This window comes from Canis lupus, chromosome 9 (genome assembly GCF_003254725.2).
Source record: "Canis lupus dingo isolate Sandy chromosome 9, ASM325472v2, whole genome shotgun sequence".
Lineage (NCBI taxonomy): Eukaryota > Metazoa > Chordata > Mammalia > Carnivora > Canidae > Canis > Canis lupus.
In genome coordinates, this window is record NC_064251.1 from 41,812,246 (window position 1) to 41,831,013 (window position 18,768).

General features: G+C 44.2%; 2 protein-coding genes across 6 annotated transcripts in view; one reads left to right on the top strand and one right to left on the bottom strand.

Annotated features, from left to right (window-relative positions):
- Positions 1 to 1,143: 1,143 nt before the first annotated feature.
- Positions 1,144 to 11,456, top strand: C9H17orf75 (chromosome 9 C17orf75 homolog). Its single transcript, XM_025476504.3, has 10 exons — positions 1,144 to 1,394; positions 2,133 to 2,213; positions 3,043 to 3,168; positions 4,093 to 4,236; positions 4,486 to 4,543; positions 6,078 to 6,197; positions 7,073 to 7,137; positions 7,285 to 7,421; positions 8,458 to 8,561; positions 9,313 to 11,456. The coding sequence occupies exons 1-10, from the start codon at positions 1,255 to 1,257 to the stop codon at positions 9,526 to 9,528; spliced, it is 1,191 nt and encodes a 396-aa protein (XP_025332289.3). The 5' UTR covers positions 1,144 to 1,254; the 3' UTR covers positions 9,529 to 11,456.
- A 2,099-nt stretch (positions 11,457 to 13,555) lies between these two features.
- RHBDL3 (rhomboid like 3) overlaps positions 13,556 to 18,768 on the bottom strand; it is a 47,178-nt gene continuing 41,965 nt past the window's right edge. For all 5 annotated transcript variants that reach the window (XM_025476507.3, XM_025476508.3, XM_025476505.3 and 2 more), the window contains one exon: positions 13,556 to 17,204. In XM_025476507.3, coding sequence (XP_025332292.1) covers positions 16,933 to 17,204 — 272 coding nt within the window. In that variant the 3' untranslated portion in view covers positions 13,556 to 16,932. The remainder of the gene's footprint in view (positions 17,205 to 18,768) is intronic.

Below are 18,768 nucleotides of genomic sequence, written 5' to 3' on the forward strand. Positions count from 1 at the left end.
TAGAACATGCAACCCTTGATCTTGGGGTTATGAGTTCAATCCCCATGTTGAATGTAGAGATTATTTTTAAAAATGAAATCTAGGGGAGCCTGGGTGTCTCAGTCCGTTGAGCGTCTGCCTTCGGCTCAGGTCATGATCTTAGGGTCCTGGGATTGAGCCCCAAATCTTTAAAAAAATATATGTGGCAAATATTTTTCCTAGTTGGTCATTTGTGTTTTGACTTTAGGCTACACAGAAGTGTTTAGTTTTGGGATGCCTGGGTGGGTCAGCGGTTGGGTGTCTGCCCTTGGCTCAGAGCTTGATCCCCAAAGCTAGGATTGAGTCCCACATAGGGCTCCCCATGGGATATACTATAAAATATTTTTTTTTAAAAAAGAAGTGTTTAGTTTTTACTTAGATTTATTAATCTTTCCCCATGTGGCTTTTAAGATTTTATTTATTCATAAGAGGCAGAGAGAGAAGTAGGCTGCCTGTGGGGAGCCCTATCGGAATTCGATCCCAGTACCCCGGGATCATGAGCTGAGCCAAAGGCAGACCCTCAACCAGAGCCACCCAGGTGGCCCTCTCGTGTAGCTTCTAAGTATTTTAAATATTTAGAAAGGCCTTCTTCAAGAATCTTCAAAAACCTGGGATGGGGCATTTTAAATTCTTACATCTTTTGGAGTGCCTGGGTGGCTCAGTCATTTGGGCCTCTGACTCTTGATTTTTGGCTCAAGTCAGGAAATGGAGTCCTGGGGTCACGCCCCAGGTCAGGCTCGGCGCTTGGCGGGGAGTCTGCTTGTCTCCTCCTCTGTCCCTCCCCGTTTGTGTGTGGGCGCGCTCCCTCTTTCTCAAATAAATAAATCTTTAAAAATAAATTCTTGGATCTTTTATCAAACTGGTGCACGTGAGTGGATGGTAGGAGGGCAGATTCATCCTTTTCCATGCGGCTGGCTAATGGCACCATGTTTATTACGTCTCCTAGACGTCTTAGACAATAGCCAGAAGAGCAAAGGAGTCAAAAGAGAAATGGTAGAAGATCCTGCGGGAGGTAATTGGGCGCGGCCACGAGCCCGTGCGGGGAGACACCCCTCACCCCCCCACCTCCCCACCTCCCAGGCCAGCCCGCCAGCTTCCTGGCCTGCTACTCCGGGAGGCCGGCGGAACGCAGGTGCGCGAGCGCTGGGAGCCGCACGAGCCCGGCCTCGGAGGACTGTACGGCAGCGGGGGAGCGATTTGGCGGGAGCACAGGGCCGCTCGGAGGCCGCCGCCGCGATGCTCCCCTCCTTGCAGGAATCTCTCGACGGGGATGAAAAGGAGCTAGAGAGCAGCGAGGAGGGAGGCTCCGCCGAGGAGCGAAGGCTCGAGCCGCCGCCCAGCAGCCACTATTGTCTCTACAACTACCGCGGAAGCAGGTGCAGCGCCGGGCCGTCCCTGTAGCCCCGCCCCGCCCCGCATCCCGGCCCCGCATCCCGGCCCCGCATCCCGGCCCCGCATCCCACCCTCGGCGTTCGCCAGGGCCTTCTTTTCCCCCTCCCAGCTACCTGGTCTCTGGCCTCAAGCCCTTCTCCCGGGCCAGCGCCCTGGATTCCTCGGCACTCCCACGCCCCTGCCCTCCAGCTGTCCCCCGCGTCCTCTCAACCCCTACCGGTCGCCCCATGCCCTTGTTTGGCACAGCGCCTCGCGCACTCATTAATGTCACTTTCCACCCCCGTCCTTTCCTGTCATTATCGCCCCACTTTCTCCTCTTGGCCCCAAGCATCCACACCTCCACCCCACCCTCTGATTATCCTCCGTTCTCGCTGCCTCCTTTTCCTTGGTCGGGGCAGACATTTCTGGGGCTCTTTTGGCCCTGGAAAGTTTGGTTTTTAGCGGAAATTTCCTTGACTCTTGTTGGTATTTAATTTAGCCTTTCCTCCACCTTTTAGAGGGCCCGGAGAGCGAAGGGGCTCTTGTCAGCACCGTTTCATGGGTTTTCCCTATTGTGAAGGTAGGAATGGAGGATCCATGCACTTCTACCTTGCAGCATTTCCAGTTGACTTTCACCCCCCCACCCCCTACCCCCCACCCCGTGCTTGCCGGCGGGGAAGGGGATGGACTCCGCTGCACTTAGAGCCCATGACTGACAGTTATATTGCTTTTGTGATGTGCAGATTGGCACAGCAGCGAGGGGACAGTGATGATGGAAGCCCAGTTGGCACAAATGCAGAAACTCCCTCTGGTGATGATTTCAGGTAAAAACAGCTTGACCATAGCCCCCACCCATGTGCTTTTATCTTCTCTGCACTCATCTGTCCTGTAGATATCAGTGGTTACCCTATTTCCATTCAGCTTTCCCAAGGCAAACCATCAAGCCCACCTATCCCCTGGGAACCTCATCTGGCTTTCCTCACTAGTTCAGTCATTCAAGGCTGGGCAGATCCAAATACTGGTAGTGCCCCTGGTGATTAGCCAGAGGCAATTAATCTTAGTTCCTTGATTGGGAACTGCATTAAATATTAAATGTCTTATGGGTATAAAGAAATCTAAAATCCTCCTTTTCCCCCGCCTCAATGCCCTTTCAGAGCTCCTCTGCTACACACTAGAATGTAAACTCTAGGACAGCAGATTGTTGTCTCTTTGGTTCATTGATGTCTCCTGACCTGGCACCCTTGGTACTAGGGTAGACATGTAATACAAATTTAGTAAATGAATGAATGAACTTTAACACTGGATGCAGAGTAGGGTAAAATACGACAGTATGTTCACTGACTGGATGATGGATGATATAAGGAATGTTTTAATAGCATTATGGTATTGCAATAAGGAAGTTAAGGTCAGTGGATTAGGGGTCCCAGAGGAGTCATAATACTAGAGAGAATGAGCTGGAAAGATAGGACTATTTTAAACTGTTTGATGAAATAGATCATACTTGGTGACATACACACCTAGAAGCCTCACCAACAGGAGTCATAAAAAGCTTTTTCAAATCCTTAAAGAGATTCTGGCTTTTGGTAATATTCTGACTTATGGGGTACAAATGCAGTAGTCCACTGGTAAGGAATGTGTCTTTCATTTGTCAAGCCTCTCCTTGGTGGATACTAATCTGCCATCTGAAGTGGAGCCAGAGCTGCGCAGTTTCATTGCTAAGCGTCTTTCTAAGGGAGCAGTATTTGAAGGGCTGGGTAATGTTGCATCTGTGGAGCTGAGGTAAGTGTAAAATGTGCTGTGTTCTGAATTTTTTATTTCTGAGCTAAATATGAGAAGATGAGAAATTGCAAAAGATCAGCTCTCACTAGACTTGCAAAGTTCATCTTTGTTCTTTGCACTGGGTCTTACACACACACACACATTTGTGGAATGGAATTAATTGAATTAATTGAATGGCAGACTCTGCCACCTAAGTATACTTATTTAGTCTTGTATTTGGAAAATAAGAATTAATTACCCAAACTAAAATTGTATACACTAGTATACAATTGTAAAGCGCTTTCACAAACTTTGATGCCATTCTCTTCTATAACGGGGCAGTAGAGCAGGTTCTCTTACTTCCATTTTCAGATGAGCAAATAAACTGAAATGTTTGTGACAGTAAGGTCACAAAGCTGGTCATATTGATGACATTCAGGCTAAAACATAGGTATCCTCTGTTGAATTCCAGCCATCTTTCCATTACACCCCTTGATTATAGTTTACTTTAGATTATGATTTTGGCATCAAGCCCCCTCAGGAATATGAAGCCACAAACCAAAGATAAAGCCCCAGGATTAACATGGCACATCTGCCTGAAGCTTCAGTGATTCGTGAAGTTTTGGGGGAAAAGAGAACATGTTTATATTTATGTAAATGTGGATGTACTATGAATGAGAATAAAATTTGCATAAGTTTTTCATATAAGAGAGGACTCAAAGAAATTCCATGTTTGAAATTCCAGGCGCTACTCTCATTAAAGCCTATAATGGTACCTGATAGTTTTCCTCTGCTGTTTCGAGTAAACCAAGAAGTCTAGGACATTCTGACCTAGTTTGCAACCTAACAGTATTGCCAGATCAAGATGACCAGAGTTTGGACAGTCCATAAAACTAGATGTGTGAGTTAGCAAAAGTGTACATTTTATTGTCTTGTCTTTTCTAGGATTCCAGATTACCGAGTCGGTTGTTATTACTGTCTTTTCCAACAAGAAAAAGTGCTTCCTGAAGCAGCAACAGTGGACTCTGAACATAATGCTTCAGAGTACGTGGTCTGTTTTTTAGGAGGATCTGAAAAAGGACTTGAGCTATATCCTTTCTTTGATCTTTGAGGATATCAGGAAGGAAAACATGGGAAGCCGAATGGAGGAGTATTACTACCAACCTAGAAAGAGCTTTTCTACCCCTTACGTATTTACTTCATTTCATACTTTCATACAACCAGTTTGTCTTGGCATGTTTTAATTTACAGTTTGCATTATTTGAGAGATTTTATGTTTCCTATTGAGAAATCAAACGCTGTCTTGATTCATCCTTTATTGCTTCCTTAAGAACATACTTTCAGGCTTGAATTGGACAAGTACATTCAAGGGCTAAAAAATAATATGAGCCATGAGGTAAGATGATCACTTTAGTTGATAAGACTGAGATGATAAATACGTTATACTTATTAAATCATAGATGGACACAAAGACACCCAAATTCTAAAAACGTATAGCTTTGTGGGCTAATAGGAAGGTGCTGGTTAAGGGAAGTAGAGAACATAGTCCTGTAACTGTTGTAAATTTCACAAGACTGTTTCTTATGTTTTGTATCCATGAAAAATTGAATCCATTAAATTCAGGGTATATGGTAACATTGCAAGTGAGGAAGAGGATGCTCTTTTCCTGATTTCTAGGCACATAAGACTTATAGTTTGGACAGAACTAATGCTTATGCAGCCTCTGGTACCAAAGACATGCTCTACAATGGTATGACTGTCCTTGAACTCAACATCAAAGATTTGGGGAAAAATTCCATTTTTTATTAGTCGATCTTTGGTGAATTAAATACATCCATATTGATTAAGTTATCCTTACCTTTAAAAAAAACACACATCCAGCATGTAGTAATTGTTAAAGTCATAACTCTTCTAACTTTACTACCCATTTATTTGGTAACAATTCCTTTTACTTGTCATGTGCTTACAAGATCCTGCAGGAGAGGAAAGGATAGCATAGGAGTAGAATAAGCCAGAGAAATGGGTCTAAGGGGAGCTACTCTCCCAGAGTGGAGCTCTTCCACTAGTCCCCAGTGAGCACCACAGCCTGGAAAGCTTAGATGTCCTCCTGGCAGCATGTCTGACAGCTGGAGCGGGCTAGAGTACTTTGATGAGTTAATATGTGTCCTTCTCTGATCCCATTTGAATCTGAATAAGCTGTCTCACTCCTTCAGCCTCCTTATAAAGGAGGTGCTTTATAAGTTCACACATGATGTTTCAGGCACAGCCAAGTGCTGAGGGATAAGGATTATTAAAAGAATATCTTCTGGGGTGCCTGGCTGGCTCAGTTGGTAGAGCATGCAACTCTTGATCTCGGGGTTATGAGTTTGATCTCCACTTTGAGTGTAGAGATCACTTAAAAAGAAAATCTTTTTTAAAAAAAATCTCCCCAGGACGTCTCTGGGTGGCTCAGTGGTTGAGCATCTGCCTTTGGCTCCGGGCATGATCCTGGCATCCAGATCGAGTCCCACACTGGGTTCCTTGCTGAGAGCCTGCTTCTCCCTGTCTATATCTCTGCCTCTCTCTCTCTCTCTCTTATGAATAAATAAATAAAATCTTTAAAAAAATCTCTAGTAAGTACACAAAGTATACAGTGTGGTAGGGAGAGATGGACATGTAAATGCCCAACTTCTCCCAGCAAAAAAAATAGCATGCAACCCTATTTATTTGGTCTCTTTATTTTATGTATTACATTTCTAAGTGTGTTTTTTAAATTCAGTACAGGATTAATCCCCACTCTGCTCAGGGAAGTTATATTACAATTCCTTTTTTGAGTTGCTGGTGGTAGCTTAAAAAATGGAGGTATCTATCCTCAGTTCTTTTCACTGTCCAATTTAAGTACACTAAGTGAAGGCTTATATTAAAGCAGATGACATTCTTTCTTGATCTAGGAAAGGGGCTTGGAGAATCACATAAAATCCTACCTGAGCAGCTGGTTTGAGGATGTTGTATGCCCAATCCAAAGGGTGGTTCTTCTCTTCCAGGAGAAGCTTACCTTTCTGCTACATGCCGTAAGTATTGCCCAAACAAAAGCATTTCTTTAATTGAGAGTCACTTTGGCAGAGTTTGGATTATTTAAAGACTTATTCACTTTCTCTGAATATTACTCCCCACACCCCTGCCCGATATTCATTCAAACTATGCTTGCAATCAGGACAGACCAAATTCTGTTTTCTGAGACCTAGAAAGTTCCATTACTGAGGTAGAATTGCAAATACTAAATATTCCTAATAGGATAAAACATTATTATTATTTTTTTTTTTGAGTAGGCTCCATGCCCAGCTTGAGTGGAGCTTGAACTCCCAACCCTGACAGATCAAGACCTGAGCTGAAATCAAGTGAGCCAGCCAGACACCCCCTAGGATAAAACATTTAAAAATAATAATTTTGAAGTGATCTGGGAGAGGCATAACTTCTAAAACAATTTGAGAAGGAAAACAAAAATCCAAAGTGATTTTTAACTATATAAAAATGTCCAAATAGGGGTGCCTAGCTGGCTTAATCGGTAAAGCATGCATCTCTTGATCTTGTGATCAAAAGTTCAAGCCCCACATTGTAGGGGAGATTACTTTTTTAAAAATGTCCAGATAAAAAATGAAGAATTCCAGATAATTCTAGAGTATATGGCCAGGCTTTTATTTATATATGTGGTAGGTAAATTCACCTGCAACTGGACAGTCCCATGAGACCAGGGTGGTAATGCCAGGTTTTAGATTGTCAGTGGACAGCTGCTGAACAAGGCTCTGTAGAGCTTCTGGGTGGTGCCCATCAAGAATCGTCCAGTGTGGTGGTTATTGGGGAAGTTATTGATGTTTAGCATCTAGTAGCTGCTCAGTAAGGAAAACTAGAATACATGTATCAATTAGGCTTTATTTTTCTCTCATAGGCTCTAAGTTATACTCCTGTTGAAGTTAAAGAATCAGATGAAAAAACAAAGAGAGACATTAACAGGTAAAGAAGAGTTTTGCAAGGAGGGAACCTTTTCCATAGCAAGTCTGATACTACATTTTTAAAGCCATCACCCAGTGCAGAATGAATTTGCTTTCTTCCTCCTATCCTGCAATACTGTTTGTGAAAAATAACTTGTGTGTTTGGTAGGTTCCTGAGTGTGGCCAGTCTTCAAGGCCTTATTCATGAAGGCACCATGACGTCTTTGTGCATGGCCATGACGGAGGAGCCACATAAATCTGTGGTCATCGATTGCAGTGGCTCCCAGCCTCAGTTCTACAATGCAGGTGAGCCATAACCCCTGAGGCAGCCTCCCTGGCACTGTTGTGAGTCTGTTTTTGCACTGAGAACACATGATGCAAACTTATCTCTCCTGCCTTTTACTGGTACATATTTATCTCAGACTCACCAAAAACAGTATTAATTCTAGAACCACAGATATCCCATCATGCCTAGCAATTCCACTCCTGTGTATATAGAGAAACTCTTACATGTGTATGTAAGGAGATAAGTTCAGAAATATTCATAAAGCCATTGTTTGAAATAGCAAAGAATGGAAGCAAATGTCTATCAACAAGAAAACTGAAAAACTACTATATTCATACAATAGAGTCCCTCCTATATAGCAGCGAAAATGCACGAACTAGAGCTACATGCCTCAGTATAGACCAAAAACGTACTATTTTGAAACAGCCATTAAAAACACAAAGTTTTAACAAATGTAATACTATATAGGCCTTAGAGATTAAAAAAAAAAAGTATGTAATAGAAGTTGAAAGAAATACATGGGAATGAAAATCTTTTCTGATGGGAAAGGAGAGGGGATATGATCGGGAAGACACACTCAGGGCTTCAACCATTGGTCATTTCTTAGCCAGGTGGTGAATAGACTATTTTTTTAGACTATTATAGAAGTCTTAAATAATTCACTGTAAGTGGGGTGACTAGGTGGTTCAGTCTTGATTTGGGCTCATGATTTTAGGGTCATGAGATCAAGCCCTACATCTGGCTCCTCGCTCAGCAGAGAGTCTGCTTGAGATTCTCTCTCCCCCGCCCCTCCCGCCGCTTGAATGTGCTTGCTCTCTCTCTGTCTCTCCCTCAAATAAATAAATAAGTCTTTTAAAAAATTAACTAATTCACTGTAAATGTTTTTACCAAGAAAGAAGGAAAATCACAATGGATATATCTGGTGTACACCTGAAACTAATATATGTCAATTACACCTCAGTTAAAAATACATAAATAACAAAAAGAAAGAATAAATGTTTTATACTTTGTAGGATTTCAGTTTTATTTATTTAATTTTTCTAAAATATTTCATAGGAAGCAACCGGTTTTGTGAGGACTGGATGCAGGCTTTTTTGAATGGCACTGAAGGAGGTAACCCTTTTCTTTTTCGACAAGTACTGGAGAACTTTAAGCTAAAGGTAATTAATTGGCTATGTGCCAAATGCCACACATATTTTTGTCTGAATTTTAATTAGTACCAGTGACAGAGTAACAAATCTGCTTTACAGCTGTGATGTCTATTAAATACGACGTTCTCAAAACTAGAATTCCCAGAAGGCATTTACTTTATATTTTTCAGGAGCTTCTGCATATATATATCATTGCATTTCCAATTAATTTGTTTGAATGCTTGCCTGTATCTCAGGGACATCAGTCTTCTAATTTGTGACGTATCTTAGTTGGAAAGCACCGAAAAAATGGCTCAGTGCCTAAGGGTTCAAAATTCTGATGGAGAGGAGTGTTATTACTTTATTTAGGAGATTTTAAAAGTATTTTTACTTTGTATAAGAAACTGTGGGGAAGCCTGGGTGGCTCAGCAGTTGAGCTCCTGCCTTTGGCTCAGGTCGTGATCCTGGAGTCCCGGGATCAAGTTCCACGTCGGGCTCCCTGCATGGAGCCTGCTTCTCCCTTTGCCTATGTCTCTGCCTCCCTCTCTGTGTCTCTGATGAATAAATAAATAAAAATATTAATAAAAAAAAGAAATTGTGTTCTCCCAAGGGCAAAGCATATTAGTAATAAGAATGATGCAAATATTCAAAAAAAAAAAAAAAAAAAAGGAAACATCTCAGCAACATATGTCAGGCTCTCAGCTGAATAGGAGATATTTTTCAGGCTTCATTATTTTCTCAAGTATATAAACATATATTTAACTGGGTAATCTTTTTCTAGGCCATACAAGACACGAATAATTTGAAGAGATTTATCCGACAGGCAGAAATGAATCATTATGCTCTGTTTAAATGTTACATGTTTCTAAAGAACTGTGGTAGTGGAGATATCCTTTTGAAGATTGTTAAAGTGGAACATGAAGAAATGCCTGAAGCCAAAAACGTGGTGGCTGTCCTAGAAGAATTTATGAAAGAAGTTCTTGCCCAAAGTTTTTGATCACATGTTTTGAGATCATCATATTGTGAAGTTGTACATTCAAGCCTTGGTGTTTGAAACTGCAGTTGTTGTAATTGTCATAGGATTGCTACTTAAGACTATTTCAAATACATTCTAAATTTTTTCATTTTTTACTTTTAAATAACTTACTTAGAACATAAAAATCTGAAGACCATCTTCACTGAGTCCTAGATATGTGTTAGAGTTGTGTAATTTTAGTATACTGCTGGCCCCATAAATTCTAGACTTTAAGGGTTTGATGCTCAAAAATCTTGAAAGGTAATTTTGTGGCTTCTTTGAGGAGTTGGCTGCAGGATTTAGCAATTTTTCCTTCCAGAAAAATTGCAATACTCCTTTCTCAATGTACTATAGCTTCTTATAAAAAATGTCCTCCTAGTCTCACAAATTAGTGCTGTGATACCGTTTCAGAGACAGATCTGTGCATCCTGTGGGTGCTTGGATAGATTTTTTTTTTTGTCTGATTGGTAATGACATGGATGATAAAGCCAGCTTTTAAGTCAATACACAAATCACGAGTGTGTGAGAAATTAAATGAGCTTTAAAAATAGATGCACTAGCTTCAAGACAAAACATCATCTTTGATGGAAGGCTACTGCAGAAGTGGCCTCCATCCCCTTTCTTCATTCATTTGTTCACAGGTATTTGCCAAGAGCCTGTATTTTATTTTCTCTGAAAATGCTGGAATTTTCAGAGTGTTAAAAAAGAAAATACACAAATTCTACAAGCAAACTGTAACATAAAGAATATAAACTGATTCTGCATATTGGAGTTACTCATTGATTTTAGTTTTTTGTATATTTGTTACAAGCCTTATATTGTTTTATTCCAAATCAATTGAATGTGCCCTCAGCTAGAGCCATTTATAATTCCCATGGAAGCCAATTGTAGCTGCACACGTATGATGGCAGTTTGTTCTGCATAGCTCTTTAATAAATCCATTTGATAGTGATTTTTGTTTAGAAGATCAGAAGTCTTCTCACTGCCCTCAGGATGCTCAGAGGAACACAAGCCCGTAAAAATCCTCTCCTAAGCTCATCTAAATTCACGTAAGTGCTGAGTTTTAACTTTTAAAATGACTGACAACGGTCTTCTGCTTTCTCTTCTATAGAAGTCTGGGGACATGACTCACCAAGCCATTTCTTTTCCTCTAATGAGAAATACAATTCAGGATCTTCATAAAGGCTCTCATATGGTTTTAAATTTTAATAACTTGGATTGTAGGCAGTGCAGAAAACAAAATCCAAATAGCATTTTTTAATAGCATTAAATTCAGAATGACTATAGGAAATAAGCAATTCTATGGCACTACTCTTGACTCTTTTTCTAATGTACTTGGTTGCTCATTTAGAAATCAATTTTTTTAATAGACAACATTAGGACATCAACATTTAGAGTCTTAAAAAATGTATTTTTCCTTTTTTAAATTCACATAGCATTCAACAGTCCATGATATAAATGGCATTTAAAAGTAAATGTAATACCTGCTTCAAGCCATTTATGGATATAGTCAAGATATAGTTATATATTCCTTACGTGTACTTTTATATTTTGTGATGCAGGCTCACTACATTATACAGTTGTGTAGCATACAGTCTTATTTTACAAGTCTGTGTCAAACCATCACTACTGTAGGCAAGGAAAATGGTGACATGGAATCAAGTACCTTGTTGGCCATGAGAAGAAACCCAAAGAACTCATGACCAGAAATATGTACTGTATTCAAATTTTAATAAGCTAATGTATTAACTTTTAAAGTTTTAAAAAGGATTTGTTCAGTGTGGAATACATTTATGTATTACTTGTATGCTCTACACACGGAGGAAATATGTTTGTCATGTACCAAAAATGGCCTCGGCTTAATTGTAATTATATTTGTAATAATAATAATAAATCAACTTAGCTTCTCATCAGTAGAGTCATTTTTATTTAACTAGCTCCATTCTCAAGTCTGACATTTTTATTAAGGCACAACAAGCTTATGGGGAAATTATTCTTGTTATGCTAAGGAATTTGTTGAATCACATCACCTGCTGGAATACAACTTTCTACACCTTGCTGGAGGCATCAGTCAGGGTGTGAGGGCAATTTCCCTCACAACGTTTTATTCATTGTCCAGGGAAGTTACACCTGTTGAACTCAATGATCCAAGTCACTTCCCTTTACTCTCATTCATTATTAACGATGACACAATGCCTGTCCTTTACCAGAGGTGCACTTATAATACTAGATACTAGGAAAGCCTGCAGGCATTTGGGAAATAAGAGGAGGACCACAGGAGGACCTAACCATGTATCTTAGTAATGGAGATCCCCCTGGGCGTCGATGAAGTCTTTCTACTTGGACGTCCAAGAGGGCAGCTCCAGTTCTACAACTGTTAAACTTCCTAAATGTGTCACAGACTTCAAATATTTCCGAGTTTGCATAAATGCTAGATTCTGATTTGGGGGTGAAGGGGAGTAGTAATGAATTCATAGCTATGGACTTTATTGCAAAAGTCCTAAGTCTAGGAGGTCTGAGAAAGCAGAGATCCTGTTAAGTGAGCACTGAAAGAATGTCCCAAAGTTCATTACTTTACTACTGCAGTGAGACTGGATCTTTAACACCAACACTTCTACATGTTTAGTGTCCTTAAAGTCCTATATGAACAGCTGAGGATTGAGAGCATGAACTTGGGAACCATAATGTGAATCCATCTATGCCATAAGGTACCCACAAGTCCCTAGACTTCTCTAAGCTTTCCCCTTGTGTAAATATGGGCATATTATACCATTTCATACCAAGTAGATGTGCATTAAGTGAGGATAATCTGTTGAAAATGCCTCATCCTGTGCCCAGCACATACTAAGTAATAAATGGTCTTCACAGTTACCTTATCACCCATAAACATCTCATGAAGTTATCAGAAGAATGAGAATCTAGTAAGTGGGAAAACCAGAAAAATGAAGGGGGAAGTGATAGGAGGCCAAAGGCAAAGCTAGCTGAACAGCTTTTGGCTGTCCAGAGAGCTTGCCTGTACGCTCTAGTAGAGCCTGAAACTGATGGCAGGAGGGGGAGTGAGGGGGGATGCGCACTGGGGCTCAGACAGGGTCCTGATGTGTCCCTCAGGGAAGTTAGTATCCACATGTGAAAGAGAAGTGAGTTCTTTGGTCCTTTAGACTGAGCTGTACTCTCAAGTTTGTTCTGGGATAACTTCTGCAGCTTTTAAAAATGTTTTTACATGGCCTACAGGAATCTGATGAGACATAACATTATGGGAAACAGCTCCCAGGCTGAATTTAACAACGTGGTTTAATCCCTGGATGAAACTGAATGGTTTATCAATGGCAAAACCACATATGCTGCCAATGGTTTAGAAATGGTTTAGAGAAGCTGGAGAAAACAATTCACTTTCTCAGACTTCATCCATTCAAAGCCCATTCGATTGTGAAGCTTCCTAACACTACACTTTACCATGTACGCCCCTCTTGTTTTCCCCTTCTTTTACCCTGAGAACATTCCTATCACTTCCTCAAGATCCGGGTGTTGACTGCCCCTAAAAAGGCATAAAGGGTAGGCTACTGGGGTAAAGAAGGAAGTTCCTAGATGTTTCAAAGAAGAGCATTCCAATAATAGTAGTCAAGCTATTAATCTCTCGTCAGAGTATAGTGTGAGAGTAGAAGGGGAAGACAGGGCATCCACCAGGACAGCTGGCACAAAAATTCTTGACCTGAATCCACAGATGAGTTTTCTTATTTACAGATCACCTTCCCCTAGACATTGTACACAGAATTGTCTGTGCATTTTTAAAGCAAGAGAAAAACATAGCTTTCATCAACCATTCAAAAGAGTTCAGTGATTCTAGAAGGATTAAGAACCACCGAGCTACCAGCACCAGGACCAAGTACCAGGTCCCGGAGCTGTGCTGTACACACATCAGCACCACTGTGGTCCACCGCCTCCCACCTCCCCAATCCAGACAGAGATAAAACAGGCTCCAATAGCCCTTCAGGTCACTTCCTGAATAACGGATGGCTTAAAAAAAATCTTTAATGGAATCTGTGTTCAAATAATATGTTACAACAAAAATATACAGAATGTACACAATACAAAAATATTTAGAAACAAACATTGCAGCTTGTGTTTCCTTTTGTTTCCCACTTACTCAAGTCCTTGGAGGGAGGGGGAATTCAGCCTTGGGCACTGTTTTTTAAGGCAGAGGAGTATTGGTGCTTTCCAGCCGGCGCTGGGAGCAACATGAAGGATGCCAGGAAAGGGCTACCCCTGCACCCAGGAATCTGCATTATTTGCAAATGAAACTGGACCCTGGGCGGGAAGGGGAAGATCTGGGTTTGGTGAGCAATGACTCCCCTAATCCTCTGGGCAAGAATGGTCCTCATAGAAATTGAGAATCCTATTAGCTGGCAAAAACGCCTCATTAGGGAGCTTTTCCTAATTAAAAAAATGAATGATTAATGGTATCATTAAAGCCAAATTTCTCCTTTGAATATTTGTTTTCCCTTCCCTAGTTTCTGTGATTCCTCTTCCATTTAATGAGTGTGCAAATCTATGGCTGCTGTTGGGGGAATCCCTAGTTTTCAATTTCTGCATCCTACAGATGCAAGGCCAGCCACCCTCCACAGCTCCAAGAGGCACACCGGACCAGTGGCTGTACCAGACCAGGAAGGAGGGATGATGGGGGCATGCTGCTGGCAGGGTACTGGGGGTGAGGGCACACGGACTGGCCAAAGAGAAAGCCAGACGCCAAAAAAGAAAACTTTCTTATCAGACAATCTCTGGGTCTGGTTTTGGAGACCTGGGTTATGTAGGATAACTGTGGACCCCACTGGTGGCCCTGCCTGGAGCTGACAGCTGGGTGAGGGTGGGGAGGTGCGTGTTAAGCAGACCAAAGAACTTTTGGGTTACTTTTGGACACTGCTGACAGGGAATAGCTGGGGCTGGTGACCTGAGGTTAGAGGAGGCTCCCTTGCTGCAGCTCAGACAAGAGGGCAAATGAGATTTTCGCCCCAGGCAGTCCTTCTTGGTAGCAAGCTCCCATCTGCAGCCCTGGGTGCTTCTCTGAGGGCTTTCTAGAGTCTTCTAGCTCACCGTCTTCTCACCCCTGCGAGAGGGAGACTCCTCTTCAGGCCACACTGGATGAAGGCAGGGGTGACCTTCCACTCCAGCAGGGCAGACCTGCCTCCCAGTAAGGCACCAGCTGCCTCTGCTCCTCCAGGGAGAGACAGCACCACTTGGGTTTAGGGGGCTGCAGCCCATGGCCAAGGCCCTCCTCGCCATGCTTACCCAAGTCCTCTCAGCCCCCAAGTCCAACTTGGTCTCCTCTCTGAGGAAGCGGACCCTTCCAGCTACACCCTCCTCTCAGTAAGGCAGAGACGGGCTGGTAGGACACAGACAAAATGCCTCAGGGTGACGCCACTCAGCCACCGACCTGGGCCTGAGCCAACTCGGCCTGGCAGTCCTTAGTACTGTGCTGGCATGAGTCCAGCATGACCTCAGGAAATGTGGGGACCAGGACAATCTATTTAGCTTTGGGCAAAGACAGGGAAAGGCTCAGTGTAGTTTGGGGCTGAATGGAGAACTGCCCATTTACCTGTGATCACCAAGGACAGGAAGCCACAGTGCCAAGACCCCTCACTGCCTGGCCCAGTTGACTTCAGATGAAGCCCCTGCCCTCGCCCCTGCAGATCCAGTCCCTCTGCCTCCCAGGCTGGAGTTCTTCATCTTTCTGGGTGGTCAGGGGTTGGGAATTCCAAGAGCAGTATAAAGGGAATCACATAGTTTGTCAAAGGCCATCCTACCCCCACTTTCTCTTCAAGGCCTCATCAGGCCCTGCTCGGGAGTCATTCCTTGAGCTTGGTTGTCCCACTAGTACAACGGGGGTGGGGATGAGCTTGACAATAGCCAAGTTGCCTCCACGCTCTGAGCACCTGAGTCTATGGGCTGCCCTCACTTCTGACCCTCACCCAAATACCCAACAATCCTCCAGAAGCAGCTTTCCTCTAAGCTAGAATTTCTTTTACTGCAGCCTCCTGTTCCCCTCCTACTCAATGGACACACAGCTTCCATATTCCTGCCCTAGCCTCTCTTACACCCCCTAAAGCCTTTCCCTTCTATGGATAACTGAACAGAAGCTCCTCGAGTGTGAAGGTCATTCCAGAGGGAAACAAGAACAGAACTTGGCAAAAGCCAATTGCAGCATCCTGGTGGTCCCTGGGAGGGCCCAAGGTGTCTCTCCACCCCAACCCCCCCACCCCGCACTGGTCAGTGGCTCTCAGAGAGATACCTGGAAAGGATGAGGAAGAGGAAAGAAGGGGCTGGGTTTGCTGAAAGCAAGATCCTCAGGAGTCATGCCCTCCCACCTCTCGGTGCCTTTGCCCCTCTCATGCAGACCCCTGCATACATTCCCACGCCCCCCACAGGCTTCCTCCGCAGCCTCTGACTGCACGCACAGTGTTTTTCCTTCCCTCACATTCCCTCACCTCACATTCTTTCCACACCATCTCCTACCATCACACGGCGTCCTCACCCACCACATAGACACACACACACACACACACACACACACACACACACACACACATATCCCCATGACCAAAGGAAAGGCAGAGCAGGATACTGTAGGGGAGGGCAACGGAAGAGAGAAGGAAAGGCTCTGAGAACAAGGCAGGGCACGGGATGCTGGGCACCAATGTGAGATTCTGGGGGACAGGAAAGGAGAAGTCCAAAGTTGGTACTGGGCATTCCCTAGGCTGAGCTTAGGATGAAGTGTATTCCCTCCTGCTGGGGTTTCTCTCGCTGGATACCCCCAGGGCAAGAGGGAGGCCTGGAGTTATAGCATCTCCCTCCTCTTCCCGCCTAGGCACTAGAGGCCATGCCCCAGTGCCCACCACCAGGAGGGCACCCTGGGCTCCCCTACACCATGTCCTCTGCCACGCTCTCTTCTACTCCAGATCTCCAAACCCAACAGCTGTAGAGCAAACATTTCCTGGCCTGTAACTGTACTGCTGGGCTGGACAAGGGCCTGCTTGCCATCTCAGGGTGAGGGTGAGGGAAGAGGCCATTGCTCAATCCGTAACAAAGGAGGCATCGCCTGAACACACGGAATGAGCCCAGCCCAAGGGGAGCGCTGCTTTCACCGCCCCCCAGGCCTTTGCCCTGGCCGGATGTGCTCAGAACAGTCTAGAAAAACAATGGTAACCACATCCAACTCATCCAGCAGGTGCCTTTCAGAAAAGAAGCTCCATTGTCCAAACCTGAATGCACATATCACAGGGGCCCAGCATCGCGTGCTGTCCTCCCTGCCTCATGGAGCTGGTGCTGAGAACGTCCACGCTTCTTTCTCCTGCTGCTTGTCCCTCCGCTCCCTGACCTCGGTCCCCTGGTGCCTTAAGGAGGTGGTGGCAGCTTTAAGTCCAGCAGGGTGTAGGCGAAGATGTTCCAGAAGACAGCGAACAGCACAAACACTGTGTACATGGCCACAAAAATCCACCACAGCGACTGGTCCTGCAGCCTCTGCTCGTAGTTCCTCAAAACTACCACGCCCAGGGTGATGCCCACAGCCACACCGCCCAGGTGCGCCACGAAGCTCGGGTGAGGGCATGGGGGGTAGGCGGATGGGTGGAAGCGGAGCCACACGGCCCGCCCAAACTCCATGCTCACTGCAAGAGGAGGAGGCAAAGAGAAGTCACAGGAGGACCACTAGGCAGGGGCTGGGGGGAGGCCTTGCACTCCAGCCATCCACCCGGCCATTTACTTACACATCCGTCCGTGAATTCGTTCACTACCCATTAGGTCGAGCACGTTTGTTCTCTGCACTGGAGATACAGGAGTGAGGGACAGACAAACCCTGTTCCCCCAGGGCTTACGGATCTGGCAATCGGCCAGCATTGATTACACATTCCCTCTAATGAGAGAATTCCAGTAAAAAGAAAAAATTCTATGGGGAGTAAAAAACAGGTAATTCTAAATCAATACTGGGTATAAGGAAGGGGATTCTTTAGTTTGGGGAATCAGGCAAGATCTCCTTAGAGATGCAAAATTTGAGCAGAGATGTGACTGTCAAGAGAAGGCCCTGAGAAGAGCATTCCAGGCAGAGTGGATAACTTGTGCACAAACCCAAAGACCCTCGCGGCCCTGCGTTCATGAGTCCAGGAGACTTCGTTTCCCCATCTGTAGAGTACCAGGCTGCACTGCTGGAACGTTAATAACTTCAATAGCTGCTAGCACTTTACAGTTTCTAAAAGTGTTTTCATGTCTTATTTCGAAACCCTTAGGAAACCCTCAGAACCAGTGCTTTTGCGTTTGGAAAGAAGGGATGGGGGAAGAAATGGGCAAAGAAAGAATGGGAATACCCAGCCCCAACAAAGCACTGGCATTCTCTCCTAACAGATGCTAAAATGCCCCCATACCATTCTTTTTTTTTAAGAATGTATTTATTTATTCATGAGAGACACACAGAGAGAAGAAGAAACACAGGCAGAGGGAGAAGCAGGCTCCCTGTAGGGAGCCCAACGTGGGACATGATTCTAGGAACCTGGAATCATGTCCTGAGCCGAAGGCAGACACTCAACCACTGAGCCACCCAGGTGTCCCCCCACCGACTCATCCCATTCTCCAGTTCATTTTTCTTGCATGAATTTGCTGGGTTGGCCAATCCACTGGGATGTACTCTCTCAAAAGGACAGATGCTGAGCAACAGCCATTTCACTGCCTACCACCAAAGAATACTGACAGTCATCGTTATTCCCATTTTTCAGATGAGGAAGCCAAGGCACATTTGACGATGGATAGAAAGTCCTGCGCAGGGACTTTTGTACTTGTTCAGTTACCACTTAATTATCCAGCATGCCTCTTGCCACCTTCACCACCCAGAGATGCCTGCACCTCCATTCCCCTGGGGATTGTCCGGTCTTCTGGCCCAGGCCCTGCAAGTCTAAGAATGACCGATAGATGGCGGAAGAGGAGCAGCCGGGGACCAACACTGAGTCCTTCCTTGAGCCCTCCCTGAGCCCCAGGGGCGTCTTCCTGCCTTTGCTTAGCAAGCCCTGGGTACCTTAAAGGAGGTCTGAAAGACTTTGGTCTCCTGCTCCAAAACAGCATTTTTAGGTTTTATGATATTTTGAGTTGGGTTTTTTGAAACATCAGGACTCAGCCTTCTCCTCCCTTCCTTGCACACAAACAGACTCAGAGTCTGAGCAGACAGGGAAGCTATGCTCACCCCAC

Excerpts from the sequence above, each read along its gene's own strand:
- C9H17orf75 (XM_025476504.3), top strand. The coding sequence starts at position 1,255 with ATGCTCCCCTCCTTGCAGGAATCTCTCGACGGGGATGAAAAGGAGCTA. Across the intron at positions 3,169-4,092 it reads GTTGCATCTGTGGAGCTGAG|GATTCCAGATTACCGAGTCG; the intron begins GTAAGTGTAAAA and ends TGTCTTTTCTAG. Across the intron at positions 8,562-9,312 it reads TGGAGAACTTTAAGCTAAAG|GCCATACAAGACACGAATAA; the intron begins GTAATTAATTGG and ends ATCTTTTTCTAG.